Source organism: Labrus bergylta, chromosome 3 (assembly GCF_963930695.1).
Source record: "Labrus bergylta chromosome 3, fLabBer1.1, whole genome shotgun sequence".
Taxonomy (NCBI): Eukaryota; Metazoa; Chordata; class Actinopteri; order Labriformes; family Labridae; genus Labrus; species Labrus bergylta.
In genome coordinates this window covers 5941794-5966360 of record NC_089197.1, presented here as the reverse complement: position 1 = coordinate 5966360, position 24567 = coordinate 5941794, and the positions used below count along the sequence as shown (strand labels likewise).

At 46.4% G+C, this 24567-nt stretch overlaps 3 protein-coding genes across 5 annotated transcripts; 1 reads left to right on the top strand and 2 right to left on the bottom strand.

Annotated features, from left to right (window-relative positions):
• Window positions 1–315: 315 nt before the first annotated feature.
• psmd13 (proteasome 26S subunit, non-ATPase 13) lies at window positions 316–7374 on the bottom strand. The gene is made up of 13 exons (XM_020657198.3): window positions 7175–7374; window positions 5249–5327; window positions 4315–4349; window positions 4157–4212; window positions 4025–4068; window positions 3458–3544; window positions 2774–2945; window positions 2606–2685; window positions 2368–2493; window positions 1836–1898; window positions 1661–1741; window positions 1382–1498; window positions 316–600 (listed from the first exon to the last, which is right to left on the bottom strand). The coding sequence occupies exons 1-13, from the start codon at window positions 7273–7275 to the stop codon at window positions 505–507; spliced, it is 1137 nt and encodes a 378-aa protein (XP_020512854.1). The 5' UTR covers window positions 7276–7374; the 3' UTR covers window positions 316–504.
• Window positions 7375–8776: 1402 nt separating this feature from the next.
• Window positions 8777–14134, top strand: sirt3 (sirtuin 3). Of its 3 annotated transcripts, XM_020657199.3 has the most exons (9): window positions 8777–8830; window positions 8956–9036; window positions 9131–9167; window positions 9897–10076; window positions 11062–11294; window positions 11875–11975; window positions 12361–12522; window positions 13026–13235; window positions 13341–14134. In XM_020657199.3, the coding sequence occupies exons 2-9, from the start codon at window positions 8970–8972 to the stop codon at window positions 13362–13364; spliced, it is 1014 nt and encodes a 337-aa protein (XP_020512855.2). In that variant the 5' UTR covers window positions 8777–8830; window positions 8956–8969; the 3' UTR covers window positions 13365–14134. The 3 variants fall into 3 exon arrangements, with proteins under 3 accessions (XP_020512855.2, XP_029137815.2, XP_065808601.1); XM_029281982.2 differs by lacking the exon at window positions 8777–8830 and having other exon boundaries at window positions 9131–9298; XM_065952529.1 differs by lacking the exon at window positions 8777–8830 and having other exon boundaries at window positions 8972–9036; window positions 9808–10076.
• A 330-nt stretch (window positions 14135–14464) lies between these two features.
• On the bottom strand, window positions 14465–24224 carry drd4b (dopamine receptor D4b). Its single transcript, XM_020657201.3, has 4 exons — window positions 23197–24224; window positions 20578–20690; window positions 18424–19019; window positions 14465–15731 (listed from the first exon to the last, which is right to left on the bottom strand). Exons 1-4 carry the CDS (start codon window positions 23440–23442, stop codon window positions 15529–15531), a joined length of 1158 nt encoding a protein of 385 aa, XP_020512857.2. The 5' UTR covers window positions 23443–24224; the 3' UTR covers window positions 14465–15528.
• Window positions 24225–24567: the final 343 nt, after the last annotated feature.

Sequence of the window (24567 nt, the reverse complement as noted above, 5' to 3'; positions counted from 1 at the left end):
CTCCATGTCCTATTGTTTACGGTGAGAAGGCAGACTCAGGGCAGAACAAACACCTAGCTGTGGGAGTGTCACCCACCTGGGGGAGGGGTTACTGCCCTTTGTGATGTCACGAAGGGAAAATCTCCAAACGGCCTGTTTGAGCACACATTTTCTGAAAAGTGGAGCAGGCAGAAGACGTAGAAGATGGACTTTTCTCATCATTGGGGGGTTTGTAGACAGACTAGAGACACATGTTAGTGTTAGAGGAACATGGGGAAGTGGATTTTACAGAATATGTGATCTTTACCGTAAAAAAAAAGTAATGAAAAGAAAAAGTCAGACTTTAAACGTATTTTTTATTTATTTATGTTTCACACATTTGACTGTATGTCTCAGAGAATCATGTTACAGACACCACAGTGTAATTTACAGGTAGGTAATAATCAGACAGGAGAATGAACATGTGGTAGAAAACAATAGAAAACAGAAGCAGGGCGCCCCCCACCCCCCATCTCTCGTTGGGGTTTATGTGAGGATGTCGTGAGCCTGCTGTTCCACCAGCATGGCCATGTTTTTAACGTCTCCACACCAGAAGTCCAGACGCTCCTTCATGCCTTTAATCTGAAACCACAAACAGGAAGTACATAAACGCTAATTCTCTGCAGGTATTTAAATCAAACAGTCGTTTACTGCTAGGTAAATAAAGCTTGTGGAGAGAAAGGCTCAGAGTTAGGAGTGACCAGCGGAGTCGGGCAGCACCTCCTCTCTCTGTCTTGCATTAACTACTTTTAGTTACTCTAGAACATAAAACAGACATTGTGTTTTTAATGTGTCGTCTCATTAATTTCTCTTCATGGACTTTATATGGAGAATTGAACAATAACTTGAGCTGCGTCTTTGTGATCATGCGACCGCTTCTCCGACATTGGGTCGCGTTGGCAGCAGGCTAAGCAAGTCGCCCCAGACTTCCCTCTCCCCAGCAATGTTTTCCAGCTCCTCCTGGGGGATTCTGAGACGTTCCCAGGACAGACTGGATATATAATCCCTCCAAAGAACTCTGGGTCTACCCCGGGTTTCCTCCCAGTCGGCCGTACCCAGGAAACCTCCAAAGGGAGGCGACCAGGACGATCCTAATCAGATACCTGAACCACCTCACCTGGCCTCTTTTAATGCGAAGGAGCAGCATCTCTACTCTAAGCTCCTCCCCCTCTCTCTTTAAGGCGGAGCCCAGACACCCTCCAGACGAAATTGAAGCCGGTTGTATCTGCGATCTTATTCTTTTGGTAACTACCCAAAGGTCATGACCACAGGTGAGGGTTGGAACGAAGATCGTGCAGTAAATCACATTAGTTACAAAGACGTTTAAACTTGTGATCAGATGTAAATGAGAGGTCAGACTAACCTGCTGAAGGTCCAGCACTCGGGGCTGCACCCAGGTCATCTGCACCTTCTGGTCCACCTCATCGATGTTTCCTTTGATCAGCCCCACAGACAGAGCCTTCATCACCAGCAGCTCCACCTGCAGGACAGACGCCGTCACTTCACCCTCACATCACCTCAATAGAGAACACTGCACCGCCTGCTGTTTACAGGCGGTACTACAACGAGTCGCCCGTGATCACGCTAAGCACTCCACATGGCTTCATCTACAGTTAGCGATCGGCTGGTTAAAGGCACTGACCTCATTGACGGGGATTTTGGCACTCTCAGAGATCTCGGTGAAGGTGAGCTGTCGGTGGTTTGCAGGACGAGTGAAAGTCATCTAGAAGAGAAAGCAGACATGTTTTGTTTTTTTAACCTTCATGGTGAACTCGCCGTCAGGTCCAAGTGTAGAAAAGGTGTTTTTAGGGTCTCACCTCCATCACACAGAGCAGCTGGATCTTCTGCATCAGTTTGGCCTCATGTGCTGCGAGGTCAGGCTGCAACCGGGACAGAGAAACACATCAGACTACTGATCGAGTGTGAAGGTACCACATAATCGCAGAGTCATGGCCCCGCCTCCACCTGTCCTCTTTCTCAGGCAGAAGGCGTTTCCTGTATGACCGACACTGCTACGTCGTTTTAGAAATGAAGGATGCTCGCCATCCTACTCTGTCTGAACACGGAGCGAGGGTGATGTAGGCACAGGGAACGATCCGTACAGAACAAAAAGACGAGGAATATCTTATACTTCGAAAAGAGCGGCAGTGATGTCAATAATGTCTTTCGGAAAAGTAGAAAGAGTTTCCACTCGAAGCAGCCGCACAAAAAAAGGCGGAGCCAAATATCTTCTTCCTGGACAAACATAGATCTAATAAATCTGACATTTCAAACCTCTCTCATAAAAACAAGACTTTATAAGACATATTGCCGTCCGTGAGGGACCCTGATTATACGGCCTGTTCTCACCTGTTGGCCCCAGGCCGACTTGAAGCCCTGGAACTTCTCCACGTTTCCTCCGTTGAAGGCGTATAGTGTGTCGATGAGCCACTGTTTGTCCGTGTTCCTCAGAGACTCCAGCACAGGATGCATCAGCTACACACGCACACACACACACACACACACACACACACACACACACGGAGTCATCAACAACAGCCCTGACAAACAACAGGACGGCGAGCACAGAGCGGATTTGAAATCTCACCAGCTCTCCAAAGTTATAAACGCCTTCTCCTAAGAGTCCGGCCAGGCCGAGCGTGAACGCCCTCTCCTGCTTCTCCGTCTCTGAGGAGGAAACATTTCAAATAGGTGATCACATGACGGATGCTCTGACCTAACACAGAGAACTTTCTCCCATCATGCCTCTGCTCACCTGGAAGGTCTTTGATGTCCACACACCCCAGGTAGCGCAGGGCGTCCTTGTAGTAGGAGGCGTGGTTCCCGATGATGCGGTAATATTTGCTGGACAGGTCGTAGAAGCGACCGTGCACAGACGTGACGCCGGGCAGGTTATTCAACATCTCCTCCACCTCTTCGATGAGTTTCTGAGAGAGAGAGAGAGAGAGGAGAAAGAGAGCTTCTTTACAGCTCGTCGTATCGTTTTCCCGCTGAGCTGTCGTCACTTTGTGTTCAGAGCGCCGTTTATGAACCGATGGAATCAGCGGTTTTAAAAAAAGGCACGCCAAATCAGCTTGTTCAGAGAAAGTTACATTTTTCTAAAGTCTTTATTTGTTTCTATTTATCGAAAATGTAGAATTCAGAATTAGCAGCGATTGGTTGAATTTGCGTGCATAGTCGTGACATCTCGACTCTCTGGAGGCCAACGGCGTCGGGTCATTATTATTTTACATTTTACATTTGCAGACAAACTCCCGCACAACGTCTGAACTACATAAATAAGATTGGCAAAGACAGAATGCTGAAATGTTTTTGTGCTCTCTGTTTCTCCGTCCTTTGTCAACGTCACGCCGGGTGACCACGTTACCATGGTCACCAGGCATGCGGCTTGTTTAGCGTCGGCAGCATAAAAAGAACTCAAGAGTTCAGGATGTTTCACCTTCGTTGCAGGAAGATCGTTGATCTCCAGTTTGAGTTTGCCGATGGACGTCTTACAGAGACTGGCGGCTTCATCGCTGCTTTTGACCTGAAACAGACAAAGACACGTTACAGTTAGGCGCCGTTTACACGACACTCTGACAACGGGGTCGCGTTCAGACGACAACCTTTTGATTAACATAGTGCACACAACTCTGCAAACACTAAACCCGCTGCATGATACATATCAGGCCAGTAGATGTTACCAGCACATGCTCACATCCTTTTCCTTCTACAGAGTGGCGGTGGGCGGGCCTTAAAGAGACAGTAACTGAAATGAAGCGTTTCAGGCGGAGAATGAAATGAGGGATCTTACTGACGCCAGTATCTGATACATGAATAGTTTTTGAGCTACACATCTCTTAACGCTACTCAACAGGTCCCAGACTGACATCCTCAATGCTGACAGTGAGGATAATAGATCTCCTTTAAGAGACATGATGGCCAATCAAAGATGGCCACCTTATTCGACCAGTTTCAGTTAAATGTCTGCACAATAAATCTATGATGATGGTTTCTTTAAGTTTACCTTGTCTTTGGTCTTCTCCAGAAAAGTGATGGCATCTTTAGGATCTGCATACAGAAACAATTTTTATAGGCACAAAAAAACAACAACATGACAATCTAGATCGAGCAGAGGAAAGCGTCACGCCATTCTTACCTTTCATCTGTTGGGCAACATGCAGTATAATTTCCATCAGGGATAACGGGTTGATTCTGATGACAAAGCAAAGAAAGAAAGGAAATATTTTTTTTAAATGTAAAGAAAGAGGAAGCGGTGAATAACCAGGTGTTAGATGGGAGCCACGTTTCTCTCACCTGTGTTCGAAGTCGCTGAGGAAATTATCGTACAGCTGGGAGAGAAACACAAACACACAAAGGTTATTAAGTGTCATGGCAACAGCACTGACCCCTGCAGCACCCTGCTAGATTATAGTGAAAAACTAATATAAGATATTTGTACATCAGATAAAAGTAAGTAGAAGCTTTGGCACTTTAAAGGGTAACTAAACCCCATATTTACCCTCATAAACTCGCCCACTCACTCCTTCGTGCCGTTATCAGCCGCAACATGATACAATGTTTGCCCCACACACACTTTAGCTAGGTTATTTAGCCATGAGCGACGACTCCATAAGCAGCAATGGCACGTGTGCCAAGGAAATGTCATTTGAAGTGGAAGACTTCTCTCCTCCAGAGTCTCCTGTAGACTCTCAAATAGAGTACGACCACAGACTTCCAGATCCGTATCGTTTTGACCCGTTAGTAGGGGCAGCGAGAGCAGAGACAGCCGATGACGAGGACAGTGAGGTGCAGAAGAGGATGGGGGACGTTTCTGAATGGTACACAAACGAGGCCCCCTGGAGGATTTATGGCTTTTAAATTTTAGACAAATAACCACTGTTATACGAGCAGGGTATGTCTGTCTCTGAATGGCTCAGTGCGCATGTGTGTGGGTGGGGGGAGCGAGTGAGGAGAGAGAGAGAACGAGGCAAGAGTGTGTGTGTGTGTTCGGCAGGTGTGTGCGAGACATTATATTCTATTTGGTGTGAACAGACGTAACCAGGTGTGAACAGATGTGAACAGGTGTGAAGAGGTGTAACCAGGTGTGAACAGACGTGAACAGACGTGAACAGACGTGAACAGGTGTGAACAGGTGTGAACAGATGTAACCAGGCGTGAACAGATGTGAAAAGGTGTGAACAGATGTGAACAGATGTGAATAGGTGTGAACAGGTGTGACTGATGTTACCTGTATGAGTCCATCTCCTGTTTTGAAGCAGGGGTCCTTAACGAAGTCTGTCAGCTTCAGAGTCAACTGATGCCACAATCTGAAGGTTAAAAAACACACAGACTGTTACAACACTTCACCTGATACACAGACTGTTACAGCACTTCACCTGACACACAGACTGTTACAGCACTTCACCTGACACACAGACTGTTACAACACTTCACCTGACACACGGACTGTTACAACACTTCACCTGACACACAGACTGTTACAACACTTCACCTGATACACAGACTGTTACAACACTTCACCTGACACACAGACTGTTACAGCACTTCACCTGATACACAGACTGTTACAACACTTCACCTGATACACAGACTGTTACAACACTTCACCTGATACACAGACTGTTACAGCACTTCACCTGATACACAGACTGTTACAGCACTTCACCTGATACACAGACTGTTACAGCACTTCACCTGACACACAGACTGTTACAACACTTCACCTGATACACAGACTGTTACAGCACTTCACCTGATACACAGACTGTTACAGCACTTCACCTGATACACAGACTGTTACAACACTTCACCTGACACACAGACTGTTACAGCACTTCACCTGATACACAGACTGTTACAACACTTCACCTGATACACAGACTGTTACAGCACTTCACCTGATACACAGACTGTTACAACACTTCACCTGACACACAGACTGTTACAGCACTTCACCTGATACACAGACTGTTACAACACTTCACCTGATACACAGACTGTTACAACACTTCACCTGATACACAGACTGTTACAGCACTTCACCTGATACACAGACTGTTACAGCACTTCACCTGATACACAGACTGTTACAACACTTCACCTGATACACAGACTGTTACAGCACTTCACCTGACACACAGACTGTTACAACACTTCACCTGATACACAGACTGTTACAGCACTTCACCTGATACACAGACTGTTACAGCACTTCACCTGATACACAGACTGTTACAACACTTCACCTGACACACAGACTGTTACAGCACTTCACCTGACACACAGACTGTTACAACACTTCACCTGATACACAGACTGTTACAGCACTTCACCTGACACACAGACCGTTACAGCACTTCACCTGACACACAGACCGTTACAACACTTCACCTGACACACAGACCGTTACAGCACTTCACCTGACACACAGACTGTTACAACACTTCACCTGATACACAGACTGTTACAGCACTTCACCTGATACACAGACTGTTACAACACTTCACCTGACACACAGACTGTTACAACACTTCACCTGACACACAGACTGTTACAGCACTTCACCTGATACACAGACTGTTACAGCACTTCACCTGACACACAGACTGTTACAGCACTTCACCTGACACACAGACTGTTACAGCACTTCACCTGATACACAGACTGTTACAGCACTTCACCTGACACACAGACTGTTACAACACTTCACCTGACACACAGACACACAGACTGTTACAACACTTCACCTGGGGGGTCTAGTAGGACTTCACCTGACACACAGGAGGTCTAGTAGGACTTCTATCTTTGTTATTATTATTATTATTGTGGTCAGTTTACATTCTGATGTCGTGACTGAAAACTCTCCCAAACTTCATAAAACTCAGAAACAAACAGTGAACATAAAATGTAACATGACGTTTAAAGCATCAGCCCCTCACATGTTTGCCTAAATGTGGTAAATGTAAACATTAAATATAACATAATGCGTGTTTTCCCTTCACATCTTCAGGAAACTTGAGGCTAACATTATTAGCCACAGCTAGGCTAACGCTAGCGCCGCGCATGACTCAGCGTTCATTCCCAATGAATGAGCTAGCTTCCGTTAGCTAGCCTAGCGTTAGCTGAACAGAGCTAGCGCTTTATCTTCTTTTACCTTTTGTTATAATACTCCTCCAACGTGTGCCACTCGGCAGCCATCTCCGGCGTGGAGCTGCTGCTCTGCTGCTGCTTGAGGAACCCGCCGACATCTTTCATCGTGGAGACAAATTAAAGTTTAATATTTTATTCTGAGTGAGAGCTGTTTACTGCTAACGTCAGATAGCCTAGCCTGACTGTGCTGCTCTTCTCCCGGCCGAAAAGGATGATGGGAAAAAAAGGAGGAGCTTCAAGAGGCTGTAAATATTACAGTCAGATAGCAGAACACGTTTACATTTGACTATAACGTTGATTTATTTTTCAATTTAATGGATTCAATTGCATTTTCTTCTATTACTAAACGATGAACAGTTCAATAAACGACGTGATAGAATAGAATAGAATAGAATAGAATAGAATTACTTTATTGATCCCAAACTGGGAAATTGTGGAGTTACAGCAGCAGGTTGTCCAAACACACAATATGAGCAAAAAACACAATGTTAGCAATCTAAACACAATATAATATTAAATACAAAGTAAATAAGCACTGAAAATATCAAAAATAAGAATGTGAATATATATACAACCAGGATTTAACTAAGCATTACTAGTCTTAAACAGGAATATTAAATGTAAATGTGCAAGAACAGAGTATGAGTCCAGTGATCTTGAAAAAGTAGCATCATCTCGAGATGTTTTGTCTAGCTGAAGTTAAGTCTACACCGTACATTACGGTACTAATGGTAAGTCTACACTGTACATTACGGTAATGATGGTAAGGCTACACTGTACATTACGGTAGTAATGGTAAGTCTACACTGTACATTATGGTAATAATGGTAAGGCTACACCGTAATATTTACAGTCTATGGCTACACCTGGTCTACACCGTACATTACGGTACTAATGGTAAGTCTACACCGTACATTACGGTAGTAATGGTAAGTCTACACCGTACATTACGGTACTAATGGTAAGTCTACACCGTATATTACGGTACTAATTGTAAGTCTACACCGAACATTACAGTACGAATGATAAGGCTACACCGTACATTACGGTACTAATGGTGGGGCTACGCCGTACATTACGGTACTAGTGGTAAGTCTACACTGTACATTACGGTAGTAATGGTAAGTCTACACTGCACATTACGGTAATAATGGTGAGGCTATACCGTACATTACGGTACGAATGGTAAGTCTACACCGTACATTACGGTAGTAATGGTAAGTCTACACTGCACATTACGGTACGAATGGTAAGTCTACACCGTACATTACGGTAGTAATGGTAAGTCTACACTGCACATTACGGTAATAATGGTGAGGCTACACCGTACATTACGGTACGAATGGTAAGTCTACACCGTACATTACGGTACTAATGGTAAGTCTACACTGTATATTACGGTACTAATTGTAAGTCTACACCGAACATTACAGTACGAATGATAAGTCTATACCGAACATTACGGTACTAATGATAAGGCTACACCGTACATTACGGTACTAATGGTGAGGCTACACCGTATATTACGGTAATAATGGTGAGGCTACACCGTACATTCCGGTACTAATGGTGAGGCTACACCGTATATTACGGTAATAATGGTGAGGCTACACCGTACATTACGGTACTCGTCAGGAGGTCAAAGAACGTAAACACAGATGTAAGCTGGTAGTGCCTCAGTAGTTACTGTTTGTCTACATTTTAACGGATTCTCTGCGCCAGCAGCGAGTGTCTCGGTGTCAGTAGGAGTCTCGGTAACTAAAGTGTGTTTGTTTGTGTTTGCAGTGAGCTGTGTTATTATGGCTCCTTCACTGAGCTTCTACCGCAGCGTGTGTGTGACAACCTGCAGGACGCTCTCTGCGCACGGTCAGTCCTGCACGGTGACGGTCAGCCGGGAATAAACAGTATATGATCGGTTATAACTGTGACACATGTGTTGTGTGTGTGTGTGTTTTTACAGGGTTTGGTCAGACGAGTGTGTGTTCAGCTCTGAACAGGTAGGAATGATGTTTCTCCTTCTATCCTTCATCCTTTGGTTGTAATGCAACTTTTTGGGCTCAACTACTGGACTCAAAATCCAACTTCCGGTTCTGAGAGGGCCTGGAGGCCTCTATCATCAGATCCGGAAGTGTGTACCTCCTCACCTGTTATTCCCACCGTTTCTTAAAACTTTCTTGCAGCATCAGTTATTCCCATTCTTTCAGACCTCCTCTCTCCATCAGCAGCACCGAAACTGATTCTCGTAATCACCTGATCCAATAATCACTGACACTGACTATTCAAATGTTTAGATTTCTTTGAGCCCCAGGTAGTGATTCTTGCCTTTTTATGTCAGACCATAAGTTTAAAAACTAAATATATTATGTTTATTTAAAGATATGAAGTGTCACAGTTTAGAGCCTGAAATAACAAAGATGTATGAATTCGTTGCTGCGAAACTGTCGCGTAAAGATTCTTCACACAATCCAAAAGGCCCAAGGTCATTTCTTCAGACCTTTCTTCAGACTTGTGTTTTCATTCAACCTGAGATGAAAACATCTAATTATCACGTGTGAGAAGTTTGAAACCTGCTCTTTTGACATCCCATCGCTGCAGAATAAATCACATGGATTATAAAAAGTGCTCCTTCTCTGTCAGCGCGCTTGCAGATGTTTCATCACATGTTGCTCCAGCGTGATCCGTCATCTGGGTGCAGACGAACATGTCGCTGCTCTTCTTCCCCGCAGACACACACACCCTGCCTCCTGTGACGGGACTCGGGGGCTTTTCTCTCGGGGTGGGGGTGCAGACGGCGAGCAGCAGACCCTGCAGGACGTCGCTCACGGCATCAGAGAGCGGCGGTACGGGAGGGTCGTGGTGATGGCCGGAGCCGGGATCAGCACGCCCAGCGGCATCCCAGATTTCAGGTTCAACGTTGTTTCAAGTTTTGTAAATATCAGACGAGATACCAGAATTTAAACTTTGACACCATTCTATTAAAAATGAAACAATTGACACTCGCTCGATGCCACAGATCCATCTAAAGGACCAATCAGTGAGATAGTGAGTGAAATGATAACGTGACCTTACTATCTGATCAGACATTAAGGAAACATGCTATGTTGAAGTGCTGGCTTCTCTGACAACAATGCAGCAGCCAGTATGTCCTCCTTCTAACTTTAGATTCTGCTCCTGAATGCTCTGGATTTGTTTGGATCAGAGAAGGTAGGCGGTTTTAAGGCACCCCCACATGGCCGTTTTGGACGCCCCTCAGTTTGCCAGATATGAGAGCAGTTATCAGGTCAACAGGTGTTGCAGCGATGGAAGCGGTCAAGAGAAGTGGTTCAGATAGAAGTGATTGTACCCGACCTAAAAAGCCTCTGCATGTTTCTAATAAGCTCCACGAGCAGAAACGTGCTCAAACTAGGATCAATATTGGAGATGCTTTTGAAAAATGGAGAGAGGTTAGAACACAGAAAGGTTTACAGACCCATGCAGAGCTGGATAAACACTGAAGCTTCAGAGTCCACCACATGGTGACCTGAGTGAGCATCGACTCTAGAGAGGAGAGACAGCTCTCTACAATGTTTAGAATCTGGACTGAAGTACCCATTTTAACCACTAGGGGTCAGAGTTTAGTGAAAGATGTAGTTGCAGATGCAGTTTGGACCCCAGATGATTCTAAACGTGAAACAAAACAAACGTGTTTAAAAACTTTTTGACGTAATTTTTTTTTTTTTTTACCTTGCACATGTTTGTGACCCCCCGTTGGTATAGAAAATACAGTGGCCCTGAAGGACAACAGGTTTTTGCTTTACATTAAATATTCTGGTAATTAGTGTGATGTGTTTTGTGCTCAGTTGACCCTCAGGGCCACCGTAGGAAGCCTTGACCAGGTGTATCTCCTCTCAGGTCTCCAGGCAGCGGTCTCTATGACAACCTGCAGCAGTACGACCTGCCGTACGCAGAGGCCATCTTTGAGATCAACTTCTTCCATCACAACCCCAAACCGTTCTTCGCTCTGGCCAAAGAGCTGTACCCCGGAAACTATCGTCCCAACCTGACGCATTACTTTGTGCGTCTGCTTCACGAGAAAGGTCAGCTGGTCAGGATGTACACGCAGAACATCGACGGCCTGGAGAGACGTACGTGTTCATCTCTCTGTGTCTGACAGGATGAAGGAAGTCCTTTCAATCTGCCCTGATTGTTCACTCTGTGTGTGTGTGTGTGTGTGTGTGTGTGTGTGTGTGTGTGTGTGTGTGTGTGTGTGTGTGTGTGTGTGTGTGTGTGTGTGTGTCTGTGTCTGTGTCTGTGTGCGTTCGTGTGTCTGTCTGTGTGTGTGTGTGTGTGTGTGTGTGTGTGTGTGTGTGTGTGTGTGTGTGTGTGTGTGTGTGTGTGTGTGTGTGTGTGTGTGTGTGTGTGTGTGTGTGTGTGTGTGTGTGTGTGTGTGTGTGAGAGTGTGTGTTTGTGTGTTTGCGTGTGTGTGTGTGTGTGTGTGTGTGTGTGTGTGTTTGCATGTGTGTGTTTGTGTTTGTGTGTGTGTGTGTGTGTGTCTGTGTCTGTGCGCGTGTGCGTTCGTGTGTCTGTCTATGTGTTTGTGTGTGTGTGTGTGTGTGTGTGTGTGTGTGTGTGTGTCTGTCTATGTGTTTGTGTGTGTGTGTGTGTGTGTGCATGTGCGTGTGCGTGTGCGTGTGCGTGTGCGTGTGCGTGTGTGTGTGTGTGAAGTGTCAGGGATTCCTCCGGAGATGTTGGTGGAGGCTCATGGGACGTTTTCCACGGCGACCTGCACCGTCTGCAGGAGGAAATACGAGGGGGAGGAGCTACGAGTGAGTGACAACACATTCAGTAACGCCACACGTGGAGCAGATCGATAGTAGAAACGGCGAGACGCCGTCCTCCGGACAAACAGACAAATGTTAGAACAGGAAGCTTCACAGATAAAAACAGGAAACAACATCTTGCATTGCTTTGCAGTCATAAGACTTCATCACGACTCTCGACCTACGCCGGGTTATTACAAACCGCTCTGACACGGATCTGCTCGCTGTTCTTCTCGTGTCCATTATCATTCAGCTGCTTTTCTCTTTTTGTTGCCATAGTAACAAACGGGTATCGAACAACACTGTCGACCTGGTTTTGTTATATTTCATAAAGTATACCTTGAATTAAAAAAAAGTTATTTGTTTACTTCTTGTTTCCGTGTCTCGTCAGCCAGATGTGATGAGCGGGACGGTCCCGAGGTGTCCCACCTGTACAGGTGTGCTGAAGCCTGACATCGTGTTCTTCGGGGAGGAGCTTCCTACTCACTTTTTTAAATACCTGACGGACTTTCCCCTGGCAGACCTGCTCATCGTCATGGGAACGTCACTGGAGGTGAGAGACGGCAGGATCGAACACACCTGTAGTCACACCTGTAGTCACACCTGTCTGTTCCCCTCAGGGCATTACCCAAACCGTAGGACGCCTGCTTGGCTGGTGACAAGCATTCTGGGTAAATTCAGCATTCAAAGAAGGAGGAGAGACGGAGTATGTCTGTTCACTCTCGAACTGTAAAGGGGCATCAACCACAACTTCTCATAGCCTACATTACCCATAAGCCACCTTACTTAAAGGGACAGGCTCAGTCCATTACCAAGCGTCGTCGCGATCCAAGACGTTAAAACTTTGATATGATTCAAGTTAAAATGAAACAAAATCACAGCAAGAAAAATCCTACTTTTTAGAATGGGTGTGTATGTGACTTCCTGTGCTTCTGCAGCCAGCCTCTAGTGGTCACTCGAGGAACTGCAGGATTTTACCCTTCTGCATCGGCTTCTTTTTCATCACGGGAGGTTGCAGCTTCCTTAACATGCTGCTGTTCTCTCTCCGTCCCGCAGGTGGAGCCCTTTGCCAGTCTAGCGGGAGCGGTGCGGAGCTCCGTCCCCCGCCTGCTCATCAACAGGGACCTGGTGGGTCCGTTTGCGTGGCGGGGGCGGCCTCAGGACGTCGTTGAGCTGGGTGACGTCGTCAGTGGTGTCCAGGCTCTGGTGGACGCCCTCGGGTGGAGTCAGGAGGTCGAGGCTCTGATGGCCGCCGGAGCTCAGACTGTGAGTGTGTGGGTTTATCTCTCAGGTGTACGACTTCCTGTTCGCTGATTCTCACAGACAGGACGTCTTTGTCACTCGTGTTGTTGTGTTCACTTTTCTCTGCAGGATGCAACGAAACCAGAAGAGTGACTGAATCTCTGCGTCAGCCTGGAGCCCCGACTCCATTCACTGCAATAATCAATGCTGAGGGGCGGACTGGTGGACTTTGTGAACATGTTCCTTCGTCTCTGATCAGTGAGGACGTAAACTCTGCTCGTTTTCAAACCTCCGATCAAAGGCAGCAGGACGGACATAAACCACAAAGTACAGCTCCCTGCTGCGTTTTTATGAATGAAGAAGGGTCAACAGGCGGATTTATTATAAATAGGAATTACTGCATACAGACTCTGTCAGAGTGTTTCATGGGGGTTAGTCTAAAAACATGCAAAGCCTTTTCTTTAAAGAGACAGCTGCTCGAACTGATGCCTCTAAACTAAATGTAGTTTTTTAACCAGCAGGGGGAGCCAGAGGCCTGAAGCCTCAGTTCTCTATTCGGATGATTGTCTCTAACTTTGAACTCCATAAAAACATGATATATAAATATAAATAAACATAAGGCACTGACTTAGAGAAAGCGCTCGGTGTATTTTTAAAGTTCATGCTTCTGTGTTGCTGATGAGGGGGGAACAGTCATAAAGTGAGATTAGTTTAAAGGGGGAGGCCGTGGATCAGCTGGTAGAGTCGGAGGCTCGGATACCGTAACCCAGATGGGAGGAGGCTGAAGGGTCTCAGTGACGGATTGGCTGGGGTCACACACAATGCTGTGTTCACTGTGTTGCAGGGTCTTGCGGTTGTGTATCTGCTGTGTTTCAAACGTTTGGTTATACTCAAACTAAACAAATTATAAAATATTGAAAACATTTTGTAGGATCTTAGTTGCAGATCTGACCGTCTAATCTGAGTATTTACTTTGATTTAGGTTCTGAAGTTTCAGGCAGGAGACAAACAACGGCGGTTAGCTTACTAGCATGCATTAGCTTGTGTAGTGTAGTGTAGGTACAAGCAGGAAACGTACACACTACGTCCTGCAGTGGGCGGGGCTTCTGGGGGCGATGAGCCCAGGAGGAGGGGCCCAGTCTGAATCTGTTTATAAACATTTCTACTGACTCTGCCTCTGGTTCACAAAAATAAAATCCTGATCAAACGTTGGTTTTTGGTCTCAGTAGAGTGAATGATGAGGAGCAGAAGTCTGAACTTGTTGAAGGTTTATTGGTGCTGAGAGTTCACAAAGTTCTGACATCAAGTTTAAAATCACAGAGAGGACAGAAAAAGGTCTAAAAAAACGTAACAAAAAAATACATTCTTAACAAGATAAAAAGATTTTAAATGGATCTCGTGAACTCAGTGTGAGATCTTTCAGGTTATTCTGTTTAAGGCAGATCACTCCTCGGTGCGAATGTTCTCACAGATGATGGAGGAGGAATGTGAGCGCTGACAGGTGGAGGACCAGTACGTCTCCGCTCGGCTTTCTGACTGCAGTCGAGACGCTGGAGCAGGAAGTGTGACACTTTCCTTTGCAGTGTTGAGGGGGGAAATGCTCCAGCGAGGGTGTTGCATCAGCTGCCGTCATTTTGTAATGTTTAATTTACCTGTCGCTGTTTGAAATACGTAACTCTGAGCAGAGATGCAAGATGGCTCACTCCTCTGCAATTTAGGCTCCAGAAAATGTCACGTAACGGGAAAACACATCATCAAACAACCAATCATCAGCGATTACCGAGTAGCCATTTATTTTTGACTGCAGATATCAGGTTTCACCATTTAGTCATGTTCATCACCTCAGGACAGAACCAGGCTAGCTGTTTCCACCTGTTCACAGTCATTGTGCTAAGCTACGCTAACTTGCTGCTTACTGTAGCTTCATACGTACAGACTTGATCATTCATCACACTTTTTGTCTGACTGACAGCAGAAAGATTGTAGATCTGTAGATCGGTTTGTTCCTGAAGCTCGCTCGACTTTCCGCTCTGTTGAAGCGCCGTCAGTTTTCTGCATCCATGAGACGGTTTTCGTTCTGAGCGGATCCTGCAGGTTCTGTTTAAATCACTCGTTCTGCACAGAAAACCTGACGACTGGAGCTGGAACTCCCGCTGACACACAGTTAACTCCAAACAGAGCCTCGAATATCCACAGTCTGCCGCCCTTATCAGCCCGAGTGTCTTTAAACACGTTGTCTTTAAGTCTGCAGGACGTCGCTCTGCAGCTCAGAGACGAGCTGAGGGAGACCTCACACCTCGCTCGGGGAGAACCGGCGTCAACAGCAGCTGCGGAAACATCTCTTGAAGAACTTCCTGAACTCGGTGTTGAACATGGTGTAGATGATGGGGTTGAGGGCGCTGTTGACGTAGCCGAGCCAGGTGACGGTGCTCATCAGGCCGTGCGGGATGTCGCAGGTCAGACACATGGCTCGAGTCGTGTGAACCACGAAGAACGGCGTCCAGCAGAACAGGAAGCAACCTGCAGGAAACAGCAAGAGAGAGATGGATTTGAGTCATGACAGAAATGTAAGAAAACCCCGATAGAGGATATTTAACATCACATCACAAATTTCATAACTCAAAATGAAAGCAGCAGAACATGAACTATCAAGCGCAGTGCACACCCCATCCAATCAGAAAGGCCCTTCACACAGGACACACCTTTAAAATGTCAGTGTGTCATTCAATCACTAAACAAACAGAACGACAACATGAAGGCGGTGGAAATGTGGTGAATGAAAATCAACAAAATCTAACGTCTCTGGGGTGTTTTTGATTGATGAGCTATTTAGTGGTCGAATGAAACATAAAGTTGACCTTCAGGGCCACCGTAGATGCTCCACTCTTTGGAAAGGATACATTTATTTCTGTAGTTTAAATCTGTTTGTGCAGACAGAAAACTAAAACTCTCCCCAGGAGGTTATTCTAACAAACCCTGTCAACCTAGTTTCACTGTGACCTGACTGCCCGCCTCTAAATGAGTCACGACCACACGGAGCTCGTTAACGACGGAGACAACGCCGTCTCATCATATAACTCCGACCTCTCCACTCCAGGGCTTCAACACGTGAAGGAGGGCGACGGAGGCTCGATTTCCAGCCTCTCCTCTGATGACATTTCTGACCCGTTTGTTGGAGCTGAAGTCATAACTCTCGGTAAGAAGGCGAGATTCCTTCATCGGAGACGAGGACGCCGTGCACACTTCCTATTCATTAGATGCATTCAGGTCAGCTGGGATAATAAAGCGTCTACTGGAGAGTCGCTCTGATCCGTTACAGGATGTTCACCAGAGTTTTAGCCACAAAAGCAGAAAAACGGACAAATTAAAATCCACTTGATGTAATCGAAGGTTCTTTAAAGACTGATATGAGAAATGAAGAATGCAAAACTGCTAAAATGCTTCATTTTTCAGCCCCCTGCTGGACTGAGTGGTTCTTCTTCTCAGTCGATTGATTCCCTCATTTCTTAACGAGTCTCATTCTTTTCAAGTCATCATTAAAGGAGCAGTATGTGACTCTGACCCCTAGTGTTTAAAATGGGTACTGCAGTCTTAATTCTAAACATTGTAGAGAGCTGTCCCCCCTCCTCTCTAGAGTGGATGCTCACACAGGTCACCATGTGGTGGACTCTCCCCCCTCCTCTTTAGAGTGGATGCTCACACAGGTCACCATGTGGTGGACACTGAAGCTTCAGTGTTTATCCAGCTCTGCATGGGTCTGTAAACCTTTCTGTGTCCTGATTCCATTTTTCAAAAGCATCTCCAATATTGATCCTAGTTTGAGCACGTTTCTGCTCGTGGAGCTTATTAGAAACATGCAGAGGCTTTTTAGGTCGAGTACATCACTTCTATCTGAACCACTTCTCTTGCCCGCTTCCATTGCTGCAACACCTGTTGACCTGATAACTGCTCTCATATCTGGCAAACCGAGAGGTGTCCAAAACGGCAGATTGGGGGTGCCTTAAAACCGTCTACCTTCTCTGGTCCAAACAAATCCAGAGCATTCAGGACCAGAATCTAAAGTTAGAAGGAGGACATACTGGCTGCTGCATTGTTGTCACATCAATGGACGATTCAGACGATTCAGGGCAGATTTCAGCCGCTCAGACGGTGTGGCTGTGAGAACAGGTGCTAAATAATAATTGGATTGAGAGCTTTAAGCTAACATCGTGCTGTTTGTTGAGAGACAGCCGGTCACAGAGGTGACGCTTCGATCCCGACGCTCAGGTCGACCCGCATGAACGCCAGACGCCTCACACCCAGCTCGCCTACAACGCTGCAGAGACAACACCCTAACTGTTCAAACCAGCGTGTGGTTATATTTAAACACCTCCTGTTATCTGTGAACATGTAGAAGAAGACGTCAGGGGACGGATTTAGATTCAGAGAGTTCTGATGCTGCAGACACTTAAAATCTGAGCGAGAAGTTTGCTTATAATGTGAGCTGCTTTGATTAATTAGCATCAAACACAAGACACTTTGGTGAGTACATGAGGGTCATTAGGTCAAGTCCCGGTGAGGACAAGTGTGGAAGTTGGTCTGGTAGCTGGAGAGGTGCGAGTTCACTTCCCGAGCACTGATGAGGTGACCTTGTGCAAGGCACCGGACCCTCAACTGCTCTGGCCCTCTTTCATGTTCATTTTATATACTTTATTAATCCCTGAGGGGAAATTCTGGTTTTACACTTTGTTATTTTAGGGACATGCTTCTCACACACACAGGACCTGTGGACATGTGTTAGTGGAGAGATGTCGGAGTGAGGCTGCTACACAGGGAGCGCACCAGAGCAGAGTTGTTGTTTTTTTGCCTTGCTCAAGGGCACCTCTGCAGTACTCCAGAAGTGCCCTGGAACCTCTCCAGCTACCAGACCAACTTCCTTATTATGGTCCGCATCGTAACTTGAGTCCCTACGAACTGAGCTACTGCCGCCCCCTTAGTGGCTCAATATGAGTCAGTGGATCCATTCTGGAAGGCGAGCTCACATTTCAACCAAACAAGGAAGAGAAACAAATAAATCCATGAACAAAATGTTCTCTTCTTTTGTTGTAAAGTTCTCCAGAAACTCTCGACCTGCCTGACTGCTCGGGGACACGGTGTCTGTAGATAAGTCTTTAAACTGAAGATGGAGCTGTTTGTTGTGGCGCTCTGATTGGAGGAGAACTTTAAGACTCACCCACGACGACAGGAAGCACCCTCATGGCCTTCCTCTCTCGGTTGTTGATCTTGGCTCTCTTCTGCCGGGTCAGCTGTTCGCTCAGCGTCAACGTGGGAACAGAGTTCTCTCTGTACTGTCGGGGATACGGGATCTCCTGCTGCATGAAGTCGTCTGTGTCGTCCAGCCGACACTGAGCCAGGTCCCTCTCGATGATCCGGGGCAGAGGCATCGGCAGCGGCCCGGGGATGGTGCCCGTCAGCGGGGGAAAGACGGTTGCGATGGCTGCGTGCTGCAGCTTCCTGCAGGCCTCGATGCTGCTGCGTAGTTTGAGCTTCCGAGCCTCCTCCCAGCGCTGCAGACCGCGCAACACCCCGAGGTAAAGGAGGAGCATGATGGGGCAGGGGATGAAGAAGGAGCAGACGGAAGAGTAAACCACGTAGTTGTTGTCCTCCAGTTTGCACTCTGTGGGGTCACGGTCGGGGACGTTGTTGATCCCGAAGACGACAGGCGAGGCCACAGCGAGAGACAGCAGCCAGGTCGCCGACAGCAGGACGATCTGTCGGTGGTCTACGTGTCTACGGTTGTAGTTTAGAGGGATGGACACAGCGATGAACCTGCAGGGTGACAGACAGGACGGTTAAGAGTTGAACTTCTGAAAGGCCGGGAACAACCCTCGCCTGAGATCGGCAGCCCCTCAGCTCTCCCGTTGCTATGACGCACTCTGTGTCTGAACTGTAAATTCATTTAGCTTCAGTGTTTACTGTGAGTGACACACACAAACGTTTCTTCATTTGAAGGCGATATTACGTGTTAAGTGAAAACTTTGGGCTACAGAGCAAAATGTTTGGAAGTTTAAAAGATATTTTGAAGCTCCACTCCACACGAAGCTTCAAGCCAGGAGACAAGTTTCTACGTCTGGTGTGATGACGTTTAATGTTCATGGCAACCTCTAGTTAGCCCGATGTTGGCCCGATGCTAACCTGATGTTAGCTCGATGTTAGCCGATGTTAGCCCGATGCTAGCCTGATGTTAGCTCGATGTTAGCCGATGTTAGCCTGACGTTGGCCCGATGTTAGCCCAATGTTAGCCCAATGTTAGCCGGATGTTGGCCCGATGCTAGCCCAATGTTAGCTCGATGTTAGCCCGATGTTGGCCCGATGCTAGCCCGATGTTAGCTCGATGTTAGCCGATGTTAGCCTGATGTAAGCCCGATGTTAGCCCAATGTTAGCCCGATGTTAGCCGGATGTTGGCCCGATGATAGCCCAATGTTAGCCCGATGTTAGCCGATGATAGCCCAATGTTAGCCCGATGTTAGCCGGATGTTGGCCCGATGATAGCCCAATGTTAGCCCAATGTTAGCCCAATGTTAGCTCGATGTAGGCTATGATGCCTATAGATGGATAGGCCGGCTCTTTGTAACATAGTAATAAGTAAATTCTTTTTACCTGCTCTTTTGTAAAGTGTCTTGAGACAACACTTGTTATGAGTTGACGCTATACAAATAAAAACTGAATTGAATTGAATTGAATGTAGGCCCGATGTTAGCCCGATGTTAGCCCGATGTTAGCCCGATTTTAGCCTGATGTTAGCCCGATGTTAGCCCGATGTTAGCCCGATGTTAGCCAGATGTTAGCCCGATGTTAGCCCGATGTTAGCCCGATTTTAGCCTGATGTTAGCCCGATGTTAGCCCGATGTTAGCCCGATGTTAGCCAGATGTTAGCCAGATGTTAGCCCGATTTTAGCCCGATTTTAGCCCGATGTAGGCTATGATGCCTACAGATGGATAGGCCGCCTTAAGTTAGACGTGAAAAATCTTCAAAATTCACATGTGGGGCACGTCCAGATGTTTTTTATGTCGTAGAAAAAATGAAAACCTCTTAGTCTTGTGTTGACCACAGAACCATAGACTATGAGATGATGGAACCGGAAGTACTAAAATGCTAACTCATTAGCTGGTCTTATTAGCTGGTCTTACGACTGCACAACACCGGAGACGGCGCTGTGATCAAAAGTTTTCATTTTCAGCCAAAAACTCTGTTGTTGTGTCAACGAACAGCCTAAAGGCAACAAGAAGTTACGGTTTTCCTCGTCTTGTAAAACAGAACCTTATATTGTGACTGTTTGTAGATTTTTAGGATTTGATTAACAGGGGTGACACACACACACTCACCTGTCCACGCTGATTGCACAGAGGTTGAATATGGAGGCCGTGCACAGCATCACATCCATGGTCATCAGACCGTCACACAGCAGCATGTTCAAGGACCAAACTCCACCCTGAAACTAAACACACACACACACACACACACACACACACACACACATTAGCTGGCCCATATCTCAGAGTAAACAGGTGTAATCCTCTTTGGTTTGCACCACAGCAGGTCAGCGTGCAGACAAACATTCCTCCTGAGAAACTCTCTCTGAAATGCGACAATTAGAGGACTTAGAATTGTTTATCGACCAGAGAGAGAGAGAACGAGAGAGAGAGAGAGAGAGAGAGAGAGAGAGAGCACTGTATGAACTACACAAAAACAATGCCAATGCCAATGTTTTTGTGCATTTTAGACAAACACTGCTCTCTCTCTCTTTTTCTCTCTCTCTCTCTCTCTCTCTCAGGACTATCCTATCAGGGTATCCCCCGCAGGGCTCCTCTGACCTGATGACGTATTGAAGGCGACAGATAATCGAGCGGCCGGCTACCAGATTACACCTTTAAACCTTCTGCAGCCGGGACATAATCTGATTTATGAAGCACACCTCTCCTGATCAGCAGAATGAGCCCCTGTGACATAAAGTAATCCTAATGAACGTTAACCAGTTTTGATCTTATATGAGGAGGGGGCTTTATCTTTCCTGATGATGATGATAGATGATAGGAGTGTCAAGGTGATAAACAGATCAAACAGGTTAGGTGTGAAAAACGTCCTTAGATGAACCTACAGGAACAAATGTGTGCAGTTTGGGCATTCCAGGTTTCAAAACAACTGTTTCAAACAGCAGCAGAAATGTTGTGTTACTGAAGGCCCCTTTCTTCTTCTGTGCTCCTTGTCTCCTCCTCCTCAGCAGAAGAAAGGTCAGAGCTTTCTACTGAAGAGTGGACGGATACAAACAGGTGCTGTAGCAGAAGCTACTTTCCTGACTGTTGTTTGGGTCCCCTAGCACCTTAAGGTGTTGGCCGTGTGCATGCTCTGCGCCCTACGCGACATATCTGAAGCTTCTTAAGTGTTTGCTTGAGACCAGTTTCACTCAGACGTGATATATGGCTTCACAACTTCATTAAAACCATGGCCCGTCACGTCTCAGTTAGAGGGGTCCGGTCTACCTTTTCATATAAAATGCGATGATGTGTGGAGTAACTGTCAGCAGAGTGATAGATGGCGTTCAGGGGAGCGAGTGTGGAGGCTGAGGCGTTCCTACAGACGTCAGTCTAATAAAACAACGACCTCAGTGACTTGTTTTCTGATGAGCAGCGCAAAGTTTGTTCTGTTTCTGGAGAGAAAACCAGAGATTGTGTGATCCAACCAGACACCAAGAGATCTGTATTCAGAGACGCTTTCAGTGTCCTGTCAAAGTGGTGATGTGTTAACCATTGTCTGCAGTGTCTCTGGCTCTACACAATAACACATCTGTCAGAGCCCGTTTTGGATTATTTTTGCGTATGTTTGCGTTATTTCTGTGTTCTCTGTTGTAGTTCTGGCAGGTGAGCAAAAGTGTGGTGTTGAAAAATGAAGCCGATGCTGAAGTGAAACATCCTGCAGTTCCTCGAGAGTCCACTAGAGGCTGGCTGCAGAAGCACAGGAAGTCACATACACACCGATTCAAAAAAACCCATTGTTCCAGGAGAGTTACAGCTTCCTGTGAAAAGTAGCAGCCAATGAATATGCTGCATTTGGCACACAATGCAAGTGTCCCACGGTGGACATGCTGTCAAACAAAGCCGTATAAAAACGAGCGAACACAAACTGTGGGTACAGACAGCAAGTAGAACTGTTACTTCATTGAAGCAAACGCCCCTGACAACCAACTTTAAGGAGCTGCTCAGGAGGAAACCTTTACCAACCACCTCGAGTGACCAGAGGTCAACAATCTGTGGATCCATACATGTGGGTTTGTGGTCAAATTAAAGAGTCCTGATTTGGAGGTTTGAAAGTATGGTCACCAAAGTTCAGTCACTCTTTGTGTCTTTGAAGCTGTTTGTGTATCTTAGACAGTATTTGTTTCATTCTAGTGGTTTTGCTCCTAGTCCTTAATTTGGCTGTGCAGGTCTTGATAGTGGATTTTCTTGTGTGGTCTTTTTAAAAGATAAAAACCTGCAGCTGAACGTCAGTCTGCAGGTTATATGTTGAGACCTGACGTTAATACATGTCAGATATTGATCTTTAAACATGTCATCATAAAAACATCCTGCCTGAAGGTGTTGAAGCTTTCCTTTTGCAGGATCTCGTGTGTTTGTGCTGCATGGTGATCGGAGCAATTCAGCTCTGATAAACTGATGATATTCATATTACAGCTGTTTTTAACTGTGAACACTTCCTATTGTACAACCAGATCCACAAACCTTTCATACTTTAATATATATCAACACAAACTCTGTCACTGTGACACAGAACTGGAAGAACCGAATAAATACTGAAACACTGAAACAGAGCAATGGATCCTCCAGGGCTCCCTGACAGACTCTGTCCCTCACCCTCCCCTGGCCCCTGACAGACTCTGTCCCTGACGCCCCTGGCCCTTGACAGGATCAGTCCCTGACCCCTGCGGGCTCCTGTACTTCGCTTCTTACCTCCGCGTAAACGAACAGCGGCAGGACGAGCACCGCCAGCAGCAGGTCTGCGAACGCCAAACTGACGATGAAGTAGTTTGTAGTGGTTTTTAAAGCTTTCTCCATATACACGCTGATACACACCAGCACGTTCCCACAGATCACGATCACGATCAGTAAAATCCCGAATATGAGCGCGGGGAAGTTGTGAGAGAGCGCAGCTGCAGGCACACTGCGGTTCTGCGCGTCAGCGGAGATCTCCGACATGTTCGCCGCACACTGACGCCTCTCTCCGGGGCAGGTTTCATCTATGAGCCGAGTCCTGCAGCTCCGAGGTCAACAGGAGGGCACAGGTGGAGTTTGTGGTGGTTTCCCCCTGAGGAGAATCAGCTGAGAGCTCCGTGCGCTCCGAGCTCCAGACTCAAATCCGCGCGGTTCTCTGTAACAGATCGCGCGTTATTCGCCTGATCCGAGCGTGTTTCTCTTGTCTCTAACACCAACTGCACAGACAAGCTGCTGTAAAACTCCAGTGTCATTGTGCGGGTCAGTTTCCAGCCGGCTCCTCGGTCTGCTCCGTCAGTAACAAGTTAGGAGAGAGGACGAATCACATACCAAAGCCTAAATCCATCCGCGTAAATCTGCTTATGAGGCTGTTGCTCGCTCTGTTTAAGTAACAGCAGGAGGATCAGCTCATAACAGCGAAATCAACTATAATCACATAAAAATCCCTCCACAGAAATGTTTTCCTATTATGTCTGTGACCCTGAGTCAGCGTGATGTGTTCATCAGGGCCTGGGAAATGAAGCCAGCACCAAACTATCCAAGGGAAGGTGAAGACAAAATAAAACAGGAAACACTAGAACTACTCAAAAGTCATTACAAATAAAAAAATAAACTAAGTTCATATCGCCGACACTCCCTGCCTGTCCAACAGGAAGCAGACCAACTCCACGTCCACGGGTAAAACACAACACAAGGTTCACCCTCGTTTTAGAACGAGCTTTATCCACTTGGTATTTCTCCTCAGTAAAATCCAGTCAGAGGACAAAGTCTCTGCAGACACAGTCACCACCACACATGTACGGAGGCCCAGAAGGGACGATGGAAGCAGCTTCATTTTAGGAGAAGTCTGTATTTTATTTTGAAGGGCTGATGGAGCAGCTTCACTTTAGTATCAATGTGATGCTGAATCTGTCAGACCGTGAACGAGCTGCAGGTGAGACAAAGAAGACATCTCAAACATTTATCAAAGAACGGCTCACGCCTCGTCTTAAGACATCCATCACTTTAGAGTTCAAACATTCGACAACCTGTTCAGCGTCTCTGGGGGTCAGAGGTCAGCCTGGCTGTGTGTGTTTGTCTTTTAACAACTGAGTTTGAAGTCATCACACG